At 41.6% G+C, this 19,754-nt stretch overlaps 1 protein-coding gene across 6 annotated transcripts in view; it reads left to right on the top strand.

Annotated features, from left to right (window-relative positions):
- ADGRF1 (adhesion G protein-coupled receptor F1) overlaps positions 1 to 16,657 on the top strand; it is a 44,682-nt gene extending 28,025 nt beyond the window's left edge. For 4 of the 6 annotated variants that reach the window (XM_061398366.1, XM_061398362.1, XM_061398363.1 and 1 more), the window contains 8 exons: positions 1,359 to 1,510; positions 2,896 to 3,059; positions 5,172 to 5,360; positions 7,063 to 8,427; positions 10,508 to 10,549; positions 11,524 to 11,583; positions 15,715 to 15,781; positions 16,439 to 16,657. In XM_061398366.1, coding sequence (XP_061254350.1) covers positions 1,359 to 1,510; positions 2,896 to 3,059; positions 5,172 to 5,360; positions 7,063 to 8,427; positions 10,508 to 10,549; positions 11,524 to 11,583; positions 15,715 to 15,781; positions 16,439 to 16,527 — 2,128 coding nt within the window. In that variant the 3' untranslated portion in view covers positions 16,528 to 16,657. The other 2 variants (XM_061398364.1, XM_061398367.1) reach the window with 2 other exon arrangements.
- Positions 16,658 to 19,754: the final 3,097 nt, after the last annotated feature.

Raw genomic sequence — 19,754 nt, 5'->3', positions numbered from 1 at the left:
AAGACTTTGTTCCCTTACCTATAAAATGAGAATAACCCTAAAGCCTAACCCTCATTGAATCGCAGGATTAAATTAATATATATTATCTCACTGGCTTTCATAACGTCAAATACCGTCTGTATGCAGGTGGGTTCTAAACATGTTGCGTGACTTCAGCCTCTCCCTTAAATTCCAAACTCAAATATCCAATGCCTATTAACATCTCCAGTTGATTTTCTAGTAGACATGTCAAATGTAACATGTCCAAAATGGGGGTCCTCCATCTCCCCCCATCATAACCTTTCACATTCTTTTCCTGCCATCTTCCCCATCTCAGTTCCAGAGATGCTGTTCTCCTAGGACCCAGGGTCCTAAGATCTAGAACCCAGATCTTACAGCTCTCCGTGCTTATTCTAGGGACTTTTTCTGGCTGTGTCATGTCTTAGTTATAGCACATGGGATCTTTCACTGCAGCACACGGATTCTCAAGCTGTGGCACGTGGGCTCCATTGCTCCACAGCATGTGGGATGTTAGTTCTCTGACCAGGGATGGAAACTGCATCCCCTGCATTGCAGGGTGGGCTCTTAATCACTGGACCACCAGGGAAGTTCCAATATGCTTTTAAAAAGATCTATATGAAGAAACTTTATTTTGAAATTTTTATAGGATATAGTTGATCTACAATGTTGTCTTAGTTTCAAGTATACAACCAAGTGAATTAGTTCTACATATACATTTATCCACCCTTTTTTAGATTATTTTCCCGTATAGGTGATTACAGTGTATAGAGTAGACTTCCCTGTGCTATACAGTAGGTGCTTATTAGTTACTTATTTTATATATCAGTTCAGTTCAGTCACATAGTCCCGTCTGACTTTTTGCAACCCCATGGACCGCAGCACGCCAGGCTTCCCTGTCCATCACCAACTCCCCAAGCTTGCTCAAACTCATGTCCATCAAGTCGGTGATGCCATCCAACCGTCTCATCCTCTGTTGCCCCTTCTCCTCCAGCCTTCAATCTTTTCCTAAAGTCTGGGAAAGATTTTATATATAGTGGTGTGTACATGTCAATTCCACGCTTCCAATTTATCCCTGCCCTCATGTTAAACCCTGGTAACCATGTTTGTTTTCTATATCTGTAACTCTATCCCTGAGCTTGTCTATCATAACACTTAACAAAATTTAGAATTATATATATTTATATATAGTGGTTATTTGTTTCTATTTTCCTTGCCTTCTCTATCAGCATGTAAGCTCTATGTAGGCAAAAATCAAATCTGTTTGATCTATTCCTACAGACCTAAGGTCACCCCCACAGAGTAAGCTCTGAGTGACTGAACAAATATATCTCATTTTTCTTTCCACATCATCACTGTAGAGATGGAAGCATCGTTGTTGGGTATGAAGTTGTTGGTTCCAGTGGCACATCTGAGCTCCTGTCAGGCATTGAGCAGATGGTTGAGAAAGCTAAGAAATATCTGCGCCAGCTGTATGCACTTGAAGAAAATTCTTTCAGAGTGTTCGGAGAAGGTAAAGCTGGATTCTGTAGAATTAGGTTACCTGTATATGGGCTCAGATCCTCAGTCATGTGGGACTCTTTGTGCCCCAGTGGACTGTAGCCCGCCAGGTCCCTCTGTCCATGGGATTTTCCAGGCAAGAATAATGGAATGGGCTGCCATTTCCTCCTCCAGGAGATCTTCCCAGAGCAAGGATTGAACCTGTATCTCCTTCGTCTCCTGTATCAGCAGGTGGATTCTTTATCACTGAGCCACCTGGGAAGCTCCAGGGAAGTAGGTTGTGGGAGCCTAATTAGTAGATTATGTATTGGAGATGTTCCCAAAACAGAATTGTTCTAAGACTGACTTTATCAAGCAGCTGTTCCCTCCCCCGCCCAACTCCCGCCAGGATGAAACTCAATTTCAGCTGACTATTTCAGACTATTTCAGACTCTTGCTCATGGGTGATCTGACCTCTTATTCTTAATGTAAATGTCATGCAAGACTGATTCACTGCAGGCTCTGTTGGAAATGACTCAGCAATAGTTTACTGGTGTCCATGTTGAAAGAGCCCTGGGGCTGATGACATTCCTAAATTATAATCCAAGGGACCCAGGAAAGAATGTTTTTTTTTTTTTTTCAGGTCTTTCACATACACAAACACACACAGAAATACACAGGCACACACACCCCACTTCATTTCTTCAAATGTTTGAAAAATTCTTTACATTCAATTTCAATCTCTCTTACCAAGATTTTTGCCACTTTCAACATCTATCCAACAAATATTTACTAAGTGTACAAAGAGCTTAAACACTTACGACAGAGCAGTGGGGAAAAGAAACAAAAATCACAGCCCTTGTGGTTCTTTCTTCTCCCAGTCACGATCATGGTAAGAACCTATTATGAAGGGCCTGGTGCAAGGGGAGCTAAGTGGTTGGTCATGATGTGAGGGGAACAGAGTAGGACATGTCACCCCCAAATGGCAACTGCCTATCTTTTAACCTTATCATGCCTACTTTGTCCCATAGTATCTTGAAGCTTATCTGGTATTCTAGCATGCCCTTAAAGAGGGTAAATATTTTCTAGGAGCGATCACACCTTGGCTTGTTTTCAGTGAATACTTACTATTTGATAGCTCACTAAAAGTCAGATTGTTGGCCTAGACTACATACCTGGAGGGAAAGGGGGCCAGCCTTGGGGAGGGCAGAACATCAGGAAAGAAGAAAAGGGACTGATGGGGGTAAAGATGGGCATCAAAAATAAACTTCTTCTACTCCTGAATTTTGCCTAGGTTTGGCTCTGAAAATATGACTTCTAAAGCACTGCTATTAATACATAGTTTATAGAGAGTGTCAAGACATTCTTCTACTGTGTTTCTATTCTTTTCTCTATTTCTCTGTTTCTATTGTTTTCCAGCCCAGTGTAACAGCATTGCCTTTGGATTTGGGTCTGAGAATGACGAGTACACTCTTCCCTGTAGCCTCGGCTACATCGGAAACATCACAGTCAGGTGCCAACCCTCTGGGTGGCATATCCTTGAAGAGATGTGTGTGCTCTCTGAGCTGGAAGAACTGAAGAAGGTAAAACAAAAAAAAGGCATTTCCACTTTGCAGACTTGCCCTGCTTTTGAGTTTCACAGTGGGTGTCTCCAGTGAACCCTCCTGGGGGTAGGTAATATGTATCAGTTTGTCTCGTTGGTCAGATGTCGGTGACGTCAGACCCTGGGAAACCCAGGAAGTGTAAGCATGAGTAGTGAGCCTAAGTGGCAGCTGAGAATGTCAGAAATGTCAGATTGGATGGTTTTCAGGGGAGGGTGCTGTAGAGGTGTGAATCAATGTGGTGGAGGGCTACTATAGATGGCAGAACAGCAACTAAATCCAGAAAGCCTGGGAATTAAAGATCTCAGTGAAGGTGTTAAGTCAGAAGCCATAACCTTAGTACAAGTGAAGATGTACATGTGTTAGAAATGGGGGTAGGGAGTGGGTCAGCAAGAGGTGAACCATATAGAATGAGAGAACTGCAATGGCTCTCTAGGGCCATGCACCTTACCAATTTCCTTCTATAGACTGGAAAAGGAGAGAATAGGGGGCTAATGGTCCCTCAGGTAGCAACAGTGTTGAACTAGAAATGTGGTCACTGGATTAGGGCTATGACCTTCATATGATGCTCTCTTAGGAAGATTCAAGTACTTAAGACTTGATAAATAGAAAAATGCAAGCAAATGGTGAGGAGTTAAAACTCAGTTAAAAGGGACTCCAAGACCAGTTCACAGATATGGTCCTGCAAATAGACCTTCATAGTGAACAGGGCTTCAGTTCCAGCTAGAGACCCCACTTCAGAAGCAGAGAACCCCCCATGGTATTCACCAAGGGACTGTGGAAGCTTTACCCTCCGTTTCTGGACCTCAGGTTCTTATCTGTAAACTTGGGAGGGAGGTCGGAGCAGGTGACTTCTGGGGCTTATCCTTATTCTTGCTGTCTTTGCTTCAGCTCTGGACATAAACCATAGCTGGGACTAGGCCACCCCAGGGTATAAGGACAAGCAGATCCCAGGTGCTGAGGCAGAGTACAGCTCTGTCAACTGAGAAGAGTAAAAATGAAAACAGGGATCTGGGTTCCTGGGTTGACAGGCTTTGAGTAAGGAGAATATCCCTTCTAGGTGCCTTCCAAATTAGCTCAGTGTTGTGGAAGCAGGTAGGAGCCTCAAGGAAAAAGTAAAACCCCAAATCCAGTGACCAAGTGTAGTCAAATCTCCACGTACATCCCTTTAAATCCTCTATAGCAGTGGTCCCTAACCTTTTTGGCACTAGGGACCGATTTGGAAGGCAGTTTTCTCATGAACTGGGAGGTAGAGGAATGGTTTCTGGGTGATTTAAGCACATTACTTTATTGTGCACTTTATTTCTATTATTATTACATCAGCTCCACCTCAGATCACCAGGGATTAGATTCTGGAGGTTGGGGACCCCTGCTCTACAGGGATTTCGCAGCATAGTAAACGGATATAACATTTAGTGCCAAGCAGACCATGCCTTTTCCACTTCCTAGCGGGGTACTGTTTGGAAAGTCACTGACTCTCACTTCAGGTTCTGTATAATTAGGGTAATAATTTATATAAAAATACTTTTTAATGAAACTCTTCAAATTTTAATTTCCTTAATCAAAATGAAAATAATCATGGTACCTCCTTTACAGGGTAGTATAAGGAAAGCTGAAACTCCAATACTTGGGCCACCTCATGCGAAGAGTTAACTCATTGGAAAAGACTAATGCTGGGAGGGATTGGGGACAGGAGGAGAAGGGGACGACAGAGGATGAGATGGCTGGATGGCATCGCTGACTCGATGGACATGAGTTTGGGTAAACTCCGGGAGTTGATGATGGACAGGGAGGCCTGGCATGCTGCAATTCATGGGGTCGCAAAGAGTCGGACACGACTGAGCAACTGAACTGAACTGAACTGAACTGAAGGATTAAATCAAATCAGTGAATCCCCAGTAAAGCATTTAGAACAGTGTATGGAAAATAGCACTGAATGACAGCCACCGTAGTGTTAGTGTCATTGTTATATGATTATCCTAGGTTATCATGCACCATACAAATGTTAGTTATATGTGGCCATGAAACTGATATAAGTCTGATGAAGCACAAGCACTACATTGTTTCCTAGAAGGTAACTGTTTCTGTTGCTAGAATTCACGTGAGCTGGCCCACAACAGTACTGACGCAGAGGCAGCTGTGTCGTCTCTGGTGCAGAAGCTTTCGATGGTCATCCAGCAAAGCCCATCAACCACAGCTGGGAACCTGGCTTCCGTGGTGTCAATTCTGGGCAATATCTCATCTCTGAGAAAAAGCTTCACGGTGTCCAATTCAACAATGGAGGTAAAGTCTGCGTGAGCTGGAACGGCTCACTTTAAATGCTCCATCGGGTAGGAGGAATGGCAGAAGCCCCAGTTGATGAGATGTTGTTGAAAAGGACCAAAGAGTCATGTAACAGTCTTTGTGTGAGCTTTGCTGCTTCCTCTGCAATGTATAAGAATCCCCAGGATTCAATTGTGTGTGTACAAAGTAAGAGGGAGCTGCCTCCAGGGAGGCCGCCTGGGTGGCACCTGGCTAAGGGAAAGGTGTAAGTCTCTGCCCTACATGACACTGAATGATACAGGTGCCAACTTTTTGATACTTAATATTGAGTCTGTAGTTTTTCCTTCCTGTGGCTATAAACTCTGACTCTAGTATATTATATTTAGTATATTTTAAGAACTCCATTTCTTGAGTGGGGAATTCATGATTTAGTTTGGATATTTTAAAATTAACTTTAAAAAGTCCTCAAATAAGACATGCTCACTATAAGATATGCAAATAAACAAAAAGAAAAATAAGTGATATGTAATCTTGTCACTCTAGAATGGCCAACTGCTTACATTGTAGGTGTTATCTCAGTGCCTAGAAGATTGACAAGGGACGCATAGCAGGTACTCAAGAACTATTTGTTAAATAAGTATCTTTCCAAAAATTTTGGATGTGTGCATTTTATATGTTAAAGCATATAATATTTTACAAAATTGGGTTTTATATTATGTATACTGTTACATAATCACACAATGGTCCTTAACTATATAAGGTGAACATTATATGTCAGAAGTGACATTAAATGTGAATAAGTTAAACTCCCTGAAACAAAGATGCTCAGATTTTGTTTTTTTCAAAAAGTCTGACTATGTACTGTTAATGAGACCAAATAAAACAAAATGACACACAAAAAAAGCTAAAAATGAAATGAAGGGGAAAATAGAGCTGCAAACACAAACCAAAAGAAAGCAGAGATTGCTGAAAGCAGTAAAAGAAACCCACTATGGGATTTGAGCCAGGAGTCACAGAGGGCTCAGGGTGAGACTCAGCTAGAGTGACAGATGCCCACAGCAGATGCCTGGGGACCAGAGCTGTTAAGAGTGAGTAAGGGTCCTGGGGGAGAAAACATTGCCTTTCAGGGATGTTTGGAAAAGGAATGTCTTAAACTAAGAATGACCCTTAAAACCCACAACTCAATTCAAGGCTTCCTTGTTGCATGTCCAGGGTTTAAGAATTTTTGTTTTTTAGTTTCCTCTGTTAATGTCATAAATATACATGAATTAAAGCTTGAACATTCGTGACATGAATTTAGAACTTCTGATGTTAGTAAAATAAACATAATATGGGAAAGGAGTTACAAAGAACGTCTCACTCTTGGACCCTCAGCCTGAGGAGTCGTGCAGTCCTGTTTGCTATCTCAGAAGCAAGAAATGCACATTTTTCAGCCCCCATTGCAGCATTCTCCTCCTTCACGCCTAAACCCTGTTTGGCTTATGAATTCCTGGGACATGTTCACCCTGGAACTGACGTGATTCTGTGGATCTTTTTTCCTTAGCCCAAAGCTTTCCCTGTGTGGAGCACCATGCTATATTTCACTGCTAAGTTTTAATGTGTGATCCTTGATTGAGCTAATTCTCTGGGCAATTTTCTTGAGCTTAAGATTAAGGACTATCCATCCACAGTCCTCTGACCAGTTTACTCAAAATCCAAATTGACTTTCATCCTTGTATTTTAGAATGTCATCAATATAGCTGATCACATCCTTAATTCAGCTTCGCTAACCAACTGGACAGTGTTACTGAAGAAAGAAAAGAATGCCAGTTCCCAGTTACTAGAATCACTGGAAAACATCAGCACTCTGGTACCTTCGACAGCTCTGCCTCTGCATTTTTCTCGAGACTTCATTAACTGGAAAGGGATTCCAGTATCTGCAAATCTCAGCAATCAAGGTTACAATTATGAAACTGAATTTCCCCCCCAAAATACCCCCAGTCCCATCACAGGCCATGTGTCTATTGGGCCAGGACAATTCGAGAAGTACCTTCTACATACTATCATCAGCATGACCTCCTTGACCCTGGGGAACATTCTACCCATTGCTGAAAATAACAATGCTCAGGTTAATGGGCCCTTGATATCCATTATTATCCCAAACTCTTCCATCGATGAAATTTCCCTGACTTTTTCTAAGATGAAATTGAATCTGAGTCAACCTCAATGTGTGTTTTGGGATTTCAGTCATTTGCAGTGGACAGATACCGGCTGCCACCTAGAGAATGAAACTGCAAACTTGGTGACATGCCTTTGTACTCACCTGACCTCCTACTCTGTGCTGATGTCCTCTATTGTCCCCCCTGCCATCGCCCCCATTGTGAAATGGATCACCTTTGTGGGACTGGGGGTCTCCATCGGAAGTCTCATCTTATGCCTGACCATCCAAGGTCTGTTTTGGAAGCAGGTCAACAAAAACCAAACCTCACACAGCCGTCACATCTGCATAGTGAACATAGCTCTGTGCCTCCTGATTGCAGATGTCTGGTTTATTGTTGCTGCCACGGTGGACACAAACTCTGGCGTCTGCACAGCTGCCGTGTTCTTTGCACACCTTTTCTACCTCTCCTTGTTCTTCTGGATGCTTCTGCTCGGGTTCCTGCTGGCATATAGGGTGATCTTTGTATTCCATCACATGGCCACATCTTTGATGGTGGCTGTCGGGTTCTGCTTGGGCTACGGGTGCCCTCTCATTATATCCATCGTCACCTTGCTGGTCACCCAGCCCAGCGATGGCTACAAAAGGAAGGATGCATGTTGGCTTAACTGGTCCGATGGGAGCAAGCCTCTCTTGGCCTTTGCGGTTCCTGCCCTGACTATTGTGGCTGTAAATTTGGCGGTGGTGCTATTAGTTCTCACGAAGCTCTGGAGGCCAGCTGTTGGAGAAAGGCTGGCCCAGGATAACAAGGCCACTGTCAAGCGCATAGGGAAGAGCCTCTTCGTCCTGACCCCTCTTCTGGGGCTCACCTGGGGTTTCGGCATAGCAACAATGGCGGACGGCCAGAATCTGTCTTGGCACGTTATTTTTGCATTTCTCAATGCATTCCAGGTAAGAACAATGAGAATAACCTATTGTATAGTCAGGTAACTGGAGGGAAGAGAATTGAGGATGGGAAGACCACTCTGGAGATGATCTCATCTCCCTGCCTCCAGCAGGACTATTACAAACAAAACCGCCTGCAACAGTGAACAGAAGAAAAAGATCCATTTTTTTCCCCAATAGTAAATATTTGGCTTCTTCAGTAATCCATTCCAGTGTTTTAAATGTTTGAATTTGCGTAGCTAACACTCATCCCCCTTGCTGTTGACCCAGTCCTCTTTGTCTTGTGCTGATCTCTGTGAAGGCATACAGGGAAAGGGAAATAAATCTAGAATACTTTTGGAGTCTGAATGGTGTAAAGGAAGTCCCTAGTGTGCCACAGAGCAGTGCCTGGCCAACTGCAGGCAGCACTGTTTTTGTAAATAAAGTTTTATTGGACCACAGCCACACCAGTTCATTTGCATAGGGTCTGTGGCTGTTTCCCTTACATGGACAGAACTGAGCAGTTGTAAGAATCTGGATGACCTGCAAAACCAGAAATATTTACTCTCTGACTCTTTAGAGAAAAGGTTTGTGGACCTCTGCTGTCAAGCACGGGTTTTACACACCATGATCAAGGAGTGTTCAGCAAGTAGGCGGGCAAAGTATTCCTTAGATTTGGAGAATCTGGAAGAGAGCCCTCAATCCTGGTTCAAGGAACATTGGCTGGGTCTCTTAACGCTGAACAATGTCTCAGGGTAGTGGCGGTTAAATGTTTGTACTCTGGAGTTAAATAGCTGTAGGCTCACATATGTCATGTTATCCAACTGTGTGACTGCTAACAAGTTATTTAATTTTTCTATCCTCAATTCTTTTATCTGGTAAGTGAATGAAGTGAAGTCGCTCAGTCATGTCTGACTCTTTGCAACCCCATGGACTCTAGCCCACCAGGCCCCTTGGTCCATGGGATTTTCCAGGCATGAATACTGGAGTGGGTTTTCATTTCCTTCTCCAGGGGATCTTCCCGACCCAGAGATCGAACCCAGGTCTCCAGCATTGTAGGCAGACACTTTACCATCTGAGCTACCAGGAAAGCCCCTGGTAAACAGGGATAATACTATCATCTGTGTGCTCTGGTGCTGGTGCTCAGTTGTGTCCAGCTCTTGAGACCCTGTGGACTGTAGCCTGCCAGTCTCCTCTGTCCATGGGATTCTCCAGGTGAGAATACTGGAGTAGGTTGCCATTTCCTACTCCAGGGGGTCTTCCCCACCCAGGGATGGAACCCAGGTCTCCTATGTCTCCTGAATGGGCAGGTGGATTGTTTACCACTCTGCCACCTGGGAAACCCAATTATTACCTGTATCTTAGAGTAAATACGAGGGTTCAGTGAGATCATTCAGCATTTAGCACTGTGCCTGGCACAGAGTAAGTGGTCAGTAAAGGCCTCCAGAAAGCAGTTGGTTCTCCACCTACTTCAGCAAACCAGGATATGTTTAGTGGTGGCACAAGGACTGTCATGGAGAGCACACACCTCATGGTGACAGGGTTAGGGAGCTTTCGTCCAGGGCCCTTGGTGACGTGCTGTCTGAACAGGCAGCAGCTGAGGGTGCTCCAACCAGGAGGAGGAGTTCAGGGTCCAAGAAAGACGCTGCCGAGGATTCCCCAGGGGCTGGACTTCATGGGAAGCGTGCTGATATAGTCAGTTTCCTCCACTTGGCCTTGGACTTCAGAGCCGGCTGACATCATAAGATGCTGAGTTGGCATTTCTTTAATGTCTAAAGAAAGCCTAAGACACAAAAGCAAATGGAAGTTCTTTATTTGGGGTTTAGGATGACACAAAGGGGAACATGAAGCTCCATGTGTGTTTCAAACTTTATTTACTCAATAATTTAATTAGCAACAACAACAAAAATGTTTGAGTACTTTGTGTTAATTCAGGCACTGAGGAGGTTTCATCGTATCCTTGTTTTCAGGGAACCCACAGCCAATAGGGGGACAGACAAGGAAATAATTTCAATGTTGGAGAATAGAATAGAATAGTAATAATATGAAAACTTTCTTTTCTGGAAATGGAAGAGATAATACATGTGCTTTATTCCTTCATTTAAAGGGTCTTTTCATCTTGTGTTTTGGAATTCTCTTGGATAGTAAGGTATGTGTATTCATTTCTCTCTTCCTCCTTTAACCTAGGAATCTAATCCCTCCCCTTCAGTTCTAAGGTCCTTATTCATATATATAAGAGGTTAGACCATGAAAAACTTTTTTTTCATAAAAAAGTTCTATAATTTTACAAAAGGCAGGTTCAGTCAGCATACAAAGAAACTGAACACTCTTTGCTGATAATGGAGCTATAGTGAATCAACCACAGCATATAATGTGACCACTGTAGAAAAAAGGGGGAAACTTGATTTTACTTTCAAATTTTGACTTGGCATAATTAGCCTGCAAAAAAACTTTCCATATGCTGGAAAAGCCTATTTATTTCTATGTTTCTAGAATTTAATATAGTAAATATTTTGTAGCCTCTAACATGAAATAGAATTCTTAATGAAGGATGACTAATGCAAGTAAAAGATAGTAGAAAAAAACTTATACTACTTTTATTATTTTTCCAAGCTTTTAGCAATTCTGCCGAGAGAAGTAAAGATAGTAAGTTAATAAATGTAGCCTTTGTTTCAATAAGAAGATAAGGATATTTTATAATTATTATAATTGTTGTTGTACATGCCCCCAAATCCCTGTTTACAAAGAAGTAATTTACTTTCTTCTGGATTGGAAGGAAATAATTAAATAAAAATAAATAATTCCGTGGTTTTCACCATTTAGTCAGTGAGGAGACTCTTCACTTCAAAGATAAACTTCAAGTCAGCAATTATTGCCAATTACTAATGTCTAGAATCTGAATTATTATAGCTTTTGGTACTGTTATTTTTTGTTTCATTCTAAATTTTTTTATAAGAAAAGACATAAAAGAAAAATCCTTTCATCAGGTCCCTATGCTTATAGTCTATTAAATACCGCTGGGAAATACTATTACTAAATAACAATTTTACTAGTTTTGTATTTGATATGTCTATGTATGACTGCATATGGGTAGCTCCTCAATATATCTTTTTTGCCCTATAGCTGCGACAGCTGCTGCTCAACAAGTTGTCTCCTTTAAGCTGTTGGGACCAGACATCAAAGGTAATTATCTCCTGCTACCATGGAGGCAATTTGTGAAGTTCTGTACTTTTTACACAGTCCCACAACAGGCCCAGTTTTGTGTAAACCCTCTTAAGTTTCTGTTGCCATTATATTCCTGGTATCTGGCATGACGTCCAGCAAACAGTTAATATTCACCAGAAAGTTTTTCAGTGAGTGAGTGAATGAATGAATTCAAATGTGTGGAAAGCTTCAAAGATGCTCAGGCATGGGGGTCTGCAGTGTTCTTGTGAGCAAATTCATTTGAAGCGTATCACTTGCTGTAGTCTGACTTGTTTTCCAACATCTAGAATCAGTAGGGTCCTTTTCTCTGCCTAACTTTCTGCCTAATCTCCTGTAGACCCGTTTTCCTTCTCCAGGAAAGCAGAGTGGAAAGTCTTCATTAACTTCTAATATAAAAAATTCTCTCTTTGAATTTTCTGTCTTATGCTGGTATAACAAACTTTGTCCCTTGCAATTTTAGCTCTTTAGTCCACAAACTGCCAAGTTTGTATGGAGACAGGATTTCTGTTTTCATTCTTTGCCACAAAAGTGCAATCCATGTAAGGAACCGTACAGTTAGAAACAAAAGTACTTGCCTCCCTATTTTGTATTTTTGACATTACCTCATACTTTTATCTTTCAGTAAGACATGGAGGGTCTTTCAGAAAGGATTCTAAAGTAGAAATTTCTGTGTCTGATAAAAATCAACTGACCTAAGTGTGTGAAAAAAATACATAGATATTTAGAGGGTTTTTTTTTTTTAATATGGGATAATATAAACTTTTGAAATAAAGAAACAGTGAGGCAATCCCATCACTTCATGGCAAATAGACGGGGAAACAGTGTCAGGCTTTATTTTTGGGGCTCCAAAATCACTGCAGATGGTTATTGCAGCCATGAAATTAAAAGACGCTTACTCCCTGGAAGGAAAGTTATGACCAACCTAGATAGCATATTCAAAAGCAGAGGCATTACTTTGCCAACAAAGGTCCATCTAGTCAAGGCTATGGTTTTTCCAGTGGTCACGTATGGATGTGAGAGTTGGACTGTGAAGAAAGCTGAGCGCCGAAGAATTGATGTTTTTGAACTGTGGTGTTGGAGAAGACTCTTGAGAGTCCCTTGGACTGCAAGGAGATCCAACCAGTCCATTCTGAAGGAGATCAGCCCTGGGTGTTCTTTGAAAGGAATGATGCTGAAGCTGAAACTCCAGTACTTTGGCCACCTCATGTGAAGAGCTGACTCATTGGAAAAGACTCTGATGCTGAGAGGGATTGGGGGCAGGAGGAAAAGGGGACGACAGAGGATGAGATGGCTGGATGGCATCACTGACTCGATGGACATGAGTCTGAGTGAACTCTGGGAGTTGGTGATGGACAGGGAGGCCTGGCGTGCTGCGATTCATGGGGTCGCAAAGAGTCGGACACGACTGAGTGACTGAACTGAACTGAACTGAACTGAACTGAACTGAGGCAATTAGTTTCTGGCGTTAAAGTAACTTTCCTAGGTCTGCATTTCATTGGAGAGTGCTGTGAATTAGGATCCATGACTCAGGAATTGAGAGACCTGCTCTGTATTTCTGACTCTGTAGCCAACTGATTGTGTGATCATAGGAAAGTCACTTAGTACATTTTGGTCTCATATTCTCAAACTGTAAAAATTCAGTGTTGGACTAGTTGCTCAAAGCAGAAGTTCTAATGCTCTGTGATTTTAATTGTATGTCTTGATAATTGTATTGTCTTGAAGAACTAACATGCCTTGAGCCAGAAAATGTGAAATTAATGAATCATTCTCTGCTATTAAGAAAAGAAGGTTCATTATTAGAGAAATACAAATCAAAACTACAATGACGTACCATCTCACACCAGACAGAATGGCCATCATTGAAAAATCTGCAAACAATAAATGCTGGAGAAGGTGTAGAGAAAAGGGAATTCTCTTGCACTATCGGTCAGAATGTAAATTAATACTGTGGAGAACAGTATGGAGATTCCTTTAAAAACTAAGAATAAAACTACCATGGCTTCCACGGTGGCTCAAACTAAAAAATTTGCTTGCCAATATGGGACATCCAGGTTCCATCCTTGGGTCAGAAAGATCCACTGGAGAAGGGAATGGCAACCCACTCCAGTATTCTTGCCTGGAGAATGCCATGGACAGAGGAACCTGGCATGCTCTACTCCATGGGGTCACAAAGAGTCAGATACGACTAAGTGACTAACACTTACACTTTTCTAAACTACCATATGACTGAACAATCCCACTAGTGACCTGAGAAAACCATAATTGAAAAAGACAAATGTACCCCAAAGTTCATCGCAGCACTATTTACAATACCTAGGACATGGAAGCAATCTAGATGTCAATCAACAGATGAGTGGATAAAAAACATGTGGTACATAGGTACAATGGATTATTCAGTCAGTTCAGTTGCTCAGTTGTGTCCGACTCTTTGCAACCCCATGGACTACAGTACGCCAGGCCTCCATGTCCATCACCAACTTCTGGAATTTACTCAAACTCACGTCCACTGAGTCGGTGATGCCATCCAACCATCTCATCCTCTGTTGTCCCCTTCTCCTCCTGCCCTCAATCTTTCCCAGCATCAGAGTCTTTTTGAATGAGTCAGTTCTTTGCATCAGGTGGCCTAAGTATTGGAGTTTCAGCTTCAACATCAGTCCTTCCAATGAATATTCAGGACTGATTTCCTTTAGGATGGACTGGTTGGATCTCCTTGCAGTCCAAGGGACTCTCAAGAGTCTTCAACACCACAGTTCAAAAGCATCAATTCTTCGGCACTCAGCTTTCTTTATAGTCCAGCTCTCACATCCATACATGACCACTGGAAAAACCATAGCCTTGACTAGATAGATGGACCTTTGTTGGCAAAGTAATGTCTCTGTTTTTTAATATGCTGTCTATGTTATAAAAAACATAACTTTTCTTCCAAGGAGTAAGCGTCTTTTAATTTCATGGCTGCAGTCACCATCACAATGTCACAGTGGAATATTTTTCAGCCAGAAAAGGAATATGTTTGAGTCAGTTCTAATGAGGTGGATGAACCTAGAGCCTATTACACAGAGTGAAGTAAGTCAGAAAGAGAAAAACAAATATCAAATATTAACACATATATATGGAATCTAGGAAGATGGTACTGATGAATCTATTTTCAGGGCAGTGATGGAGTCATAGATGTAGAGAACAGGCTTGTAGACACAGTGGGGGAAGGAGAGGGTGGGGTGAATTGAGACAGTAGCCTTGAAACATACACATTGCCGTATGTAAAATAGAAAGCCAGAGGAAATTTGCTGTATGATACAGGGAGCCCAAACGCAGTGCTCTGTGACAAGCTAGAGGGGTGGGATGGAGTGGGAGGGAGGCTCAAGAGGGAGGAGACATGTGTATGTTATGTATACCCATGGATGATTTCAGGTTGATGTATGGCAAAAACCAACACAGTATTTTATAATATATCCTCCAATTATCCTCAAATCAAAAGTAAATTAAAAAAAAAAAAAAAAGGAAGGAGTTATAGCCTGTGTGACTGCATTAAAGACAATCCTTTAGTAAAGTAAGACAGGACACCCCCACCCTACAAAGCAGGGAGTCAGAATTTTCCTCATTGGATAATCAAAGAAAGAAAAACACTCAAAAGTAGAATAAAGCAAACCCAAAAGTAAAGATTCCCAACAGTGTTTTTTTCTCCCTGTTTCTAATATAAAATGTTCACTTTTCAGAAGGCAGCCATGGTCAGTGAGGGCTTTGCATCTTCTCCATTTGTATTCCTCCAGTTTCACTTTCTGGAGAAGGCAATGGCAACCCACTCCAGTATCTCTTGCCTGGAAAATCTCGTGGATGGAGGAGCCTGGTGGGCTGCGGTCTATGGGGTCGCACAGAGTCAGACATGGCTGAAGCGACTTAGCAGCAGCAGCAGCAGTTTCACTTTCAAATTAGGTGACAAAAATAAGATTTTTGTCTTCTGAGTAGGTGATAAAAATGAGATTTTCATCTTCTAAGAACATTTGGTCGAAGAAAAGATGAGCATTTGTAATCTTTTGAGGGAATCTGAATAAATAAGGAAGCACGTGAAAGAATACTTTGAATGCCTAAGTAACTTGGTTTCCTTTGGTGCAGCAGAAGTTATCAGATTCATCTGTCACACTCAGATTCGAAAAGCCTTTCAACCCATTCCAACAGAAAGGTGAGTAAAAACAGACCAAAGTTTCCAAAGGGTAGGAAGAAAGAATAAGCATCTGTCATGGGTAATTCACTTTAGATTCTGATCAAAATTCTTTGAATTTCAGATAAAGTTCAAGTGTCTTACCTTGAAAAAGCATTTCCCACCCCAAATGCTCAATGTGCTCATCCAAAAGCTTTGGGTCCTATTATCACTGCTACCAACCAGTCTGAAGGCTTATGTGGGCAGTGGTGGGGGATAATATGTTATTTGTGTAATTAAAGGTCTTAGGGTTAAAATAAAGGAATGTGGAGCTATACACGACAAAAGTTGCACCAAAATCAGCCTGAGGGCTTTTAATAAATCTTTTTACCTTTTTGGACATTGATTCCTCATCAGTAAAATGAAAAACTAAGAGACCACTAAGGTTCCTTCCAGCAGTAACATTCAGTGGTCTCAAACCTATATCTCATCCCCCAGGATCTGAAAATGTGGGGTTTCTCTTCTCAAATGAGAGAAATATGAGAGATGTAAGCTTCGATGGCATTAATAAAATGCTGTCTACCCTCACTTCATGAGACCGTCCAAAATTGTAAAGAATTGCATAGGCTTACTCTAATTTTGATCTTAGCTTGTTCCAACATAACAGCAATAATTCTTATCCTCTTTTTTCCCTTTTAGGCTGCTACGTATTTTCGTATACTAGCGAATCCTCACACGACATCATGCTAACTCAGTTTTCATCAGCTGAACAAAGCGGAGAATCCTAAAATCAAGGATAATTTTTTTTTTTTTTAGTAAATCGACACTCAGAGCTCAATGTCAGTGAAGAAATGATATTCAATGGAATTTTCTGATTTAAAAATCTGGGAATAAAATAAAGAGCTTTCAGCAGCTTCATGACCACCATCTTTTATCTTCAATTAAATGGAGAGATTGCCTTCTGTAACGTTTGATTTAAAGGAATTGCTTCATAAATGTAGAAGATTAATTTTGTGTCAGAAATTTTGTCAGTTGTACTAGCTTCTCACTGCCACAAACTGTGGTTTCCTTTTTCATAAATTAGCATTATGCATGTGACATTTCCAGTTTTCTGATTTGGAATAAGGAAATGTCATGAAATCACTTTAAATACATTGATGGACCATGTTTACTTTCTTATAAAAAAATCACTGGTGAAATTTCCTAGAGAAAAGGCATTTTCTTCCTCAATTTCTAGTCAAATTTTATGCATGTTAATTGTTTTTTAGATTCAGTCACTGAAGTTTGAAGGTTAATCAGAAGCAAAATGGAAAGTGTCCATTTCAGACAGCTTTGCAGCCCTGACTTAGAAACTATAACAATGTGATTTTATATAAAATGCAGTATTTGTCAATTTACAAAGAACTTTCATCTGGTCCCCGTCCAGTGACGTGAGGTGTCTGGGCAGACAGAATGAAGGGATGAGGAAATTTAGGCTTGGACAGGTCAAGTGACTTCCCAAGCATTGCAATGACACTAAAAGGCTATTGGGCACTTCTAGGACTTTGGTTCCTAGTCCATTTCTACAGCCCCCTAACAGCCTTGAAAATTACCTGCAATCCTAATCAAGCCTTGTGAGGTTAAGTTCTTCATTTCTTCCTCCCAGAATTCTCTCTATGTCAGAGGCAAAGCGAGGGAGAGTTTGACTGTCGGTGTTCGGGAAAACCGTAAAGCAGCCGGGTGTTCTTTCATAATACAGCAGGCATTTACTGGAAGTTACTTACATGTATAGTTGGTGCTACTTTTGGATGAGATAACAAGGCAGCAAGTGAAGACTCTCTAGGAAGTGACATTTCCCTTCCATACTGCCATCACTTTGGGCTCACCTGAATTTCAGCCCTGACCACAGAGCCCAGAAGAACTAAGCCCTTTGATTCATCCTTGCTTCCAGAGTTTCCTAAAAAGTCTGCAGCGGTATTTCTTAAAGCAAGTATCTGCTCCTTTCAGCAGCAGTAGCGATGATAATGATGCTGACGGTGATGGTAAGAAATTAAAAAAGAAGACGCAATATGTATATGCGCTCACGATGTGTCAGGCTCTACTCTGTATTTATTTTTTATTTATTTATTTTAAATAACTTTTAAATTTTGTGTTGGGATGGAGCCAATTAAAAAATAATGTCATGACAGTTTCAGGTGAACAGCAAAGGGACTCAGCCATACATATACATGTATCTGTTTTGCATTTATTATCTCATGTAATCTTCACAACAAGTTTGAGAGGGGGGGATATTATTATCCCTGTTTTATAGCAGCTGAAACTAAGGCACAGAGAGGTGAGATCATGTGAGCAGGGCAACATGGATGGCAAATGGCTGTGCCAAGATAGAAGTTATAGAAGTTGAATTACAGTAAGAGAGGGGTTATGTAAGTCAGTCTAGCCAGATTGACGTTGTTTATTTAATTGTAATTAGAATCCTAGACTGCTTGGTCTGCAAGGGAGCTCAGGTCTCTTCTAGCCACTATTTTACACATAGCCCTGATGTCCTAAGACCCAGCAGCTTGTAATTACGAAAGCAAATTATGTCCATATTTACGGCTATCTGTAGGAATATATTAGTCAGCTCAGACTGCTGTAATAGAACATCCCAGACTTGTGGTTTAGACAACTGAAATGTATTTTCTCACGGTCCTGGGGCTGGGAAGTCCAAGTTGAACGTGCCATCAGACTTGTCTTCTAGTGAGACTGCTCTTCTGTCTTGTCTGTGTCCTCACATGGCCTCTTCTTCCTGCACATGCAAATAGAGCTCTCTGGTGTCTCCTCCTCTTCTTAAAAGGACACCGATCTTATCAGATTAGGGCCCCACCCTTATCAGCTGGTTCCACCTTAATTACTTCCCTGCTAACCCTATCTCCAAATAACCACATTGGAGGTTAGGCCTTCAACATAGGGATTTTGCAGGAACACTATTCAGTCCATAGAAAGTAGCTAGAAATGTTTACTTGCCTGTTTTAACCAAAATTAGAGTCTTTTAAAACCTAGATAGCATATTGAAAAGCAGAGACATTACTTTGCCAACAAAGGTCCATCTAGTCAAGGCTATGGTTTTTCCAGTGGTCATGTATGGATGTGAGAGTTGGACTGTGAAGAAAGCTGAGCACCAAAGAACTGATGCTTTTGAACTGTGGTGTTGGAGAAGACTCTTGAGAGTCCCTTGGACTGCAAGGAGATCCAACCAGTCCATTCTAGAGGAGATCAGCCCTGGGATTTCTTTGGAAGGAATGATGCTAAAGCTGAAACTCCAGTACTTTGTCTACCTCATGCGAAGAGTTGACTCATTGGAAAAGACTCTGATGCTGGGAGGGATTGGGGGCAGGAGGAGAAGGGGACGACAGAGGATGAGATGGCTGGATGGCATCACTGACTCGATGGACATGAGTTTGAATGAACTCTGGGAGTTGCTGATGGACAGGGATGCCTGGCGTGCTGCGATTCATGGGGTCGCAAAGAGTCGGACACTACTGAGTGACTGAACTGAACTGAACTGAAAAGTGTGTCAGGTCACATACCATATGCCATTGTTGTCTAACTCACTGATTACCACACATTCACTTCAGCTTCCTTCCAGGATGCAACTGAAACAATGATAAAAGAACTTAAGGAACTTCCCTGGTGGTCCAGTGGTTAAGAATCTACCTTCCAATGCAGAGGACACAAGTTCAATTCCTGGTTAGGGAACTAAGATCCCACATGCTGTGTGGTACAGCCAAAAAATAAAGAAACTGAAAAAAAAAAATTGAATTTAAAAAAGAGAAAGACATTGGAATAGTTTCTATGTATAAAAAACTGCCACAAACTTAGGGGTTTAAATAAACTTGCATTTATGATCTCAGTCTCCCTAACTTGGGAAACCAGGCACAGTTTAACTGGGTCCTCTGCTCAGGGTCTCACAGATTGTTGTGAAGGAGCTAACTGGTCTTCATTTTCATCTGGATGCTCAACTGGGGAAGAATTCATTTCTAACTCATTCGGGTTA

The sequence above is a fragment of the Bos javanicus genome, chromosome 23 (assembly GCF_032452875.1).
Source record: "Bos javanicus breed banteng chromosome 23, ARS-OSU_banteng_1.0, whole genome shotgun sequence".
Classification (NCBI taxonomy): domain Eukaryota; kingdom Metazoa; phylum Chordata; class Mammalia; order Artiodactyla; family Bovidae; genus Bos; species Bos javanicus.
This window is presented reverse-complemented; position numbering and strand designations above follow the sequence as displayed.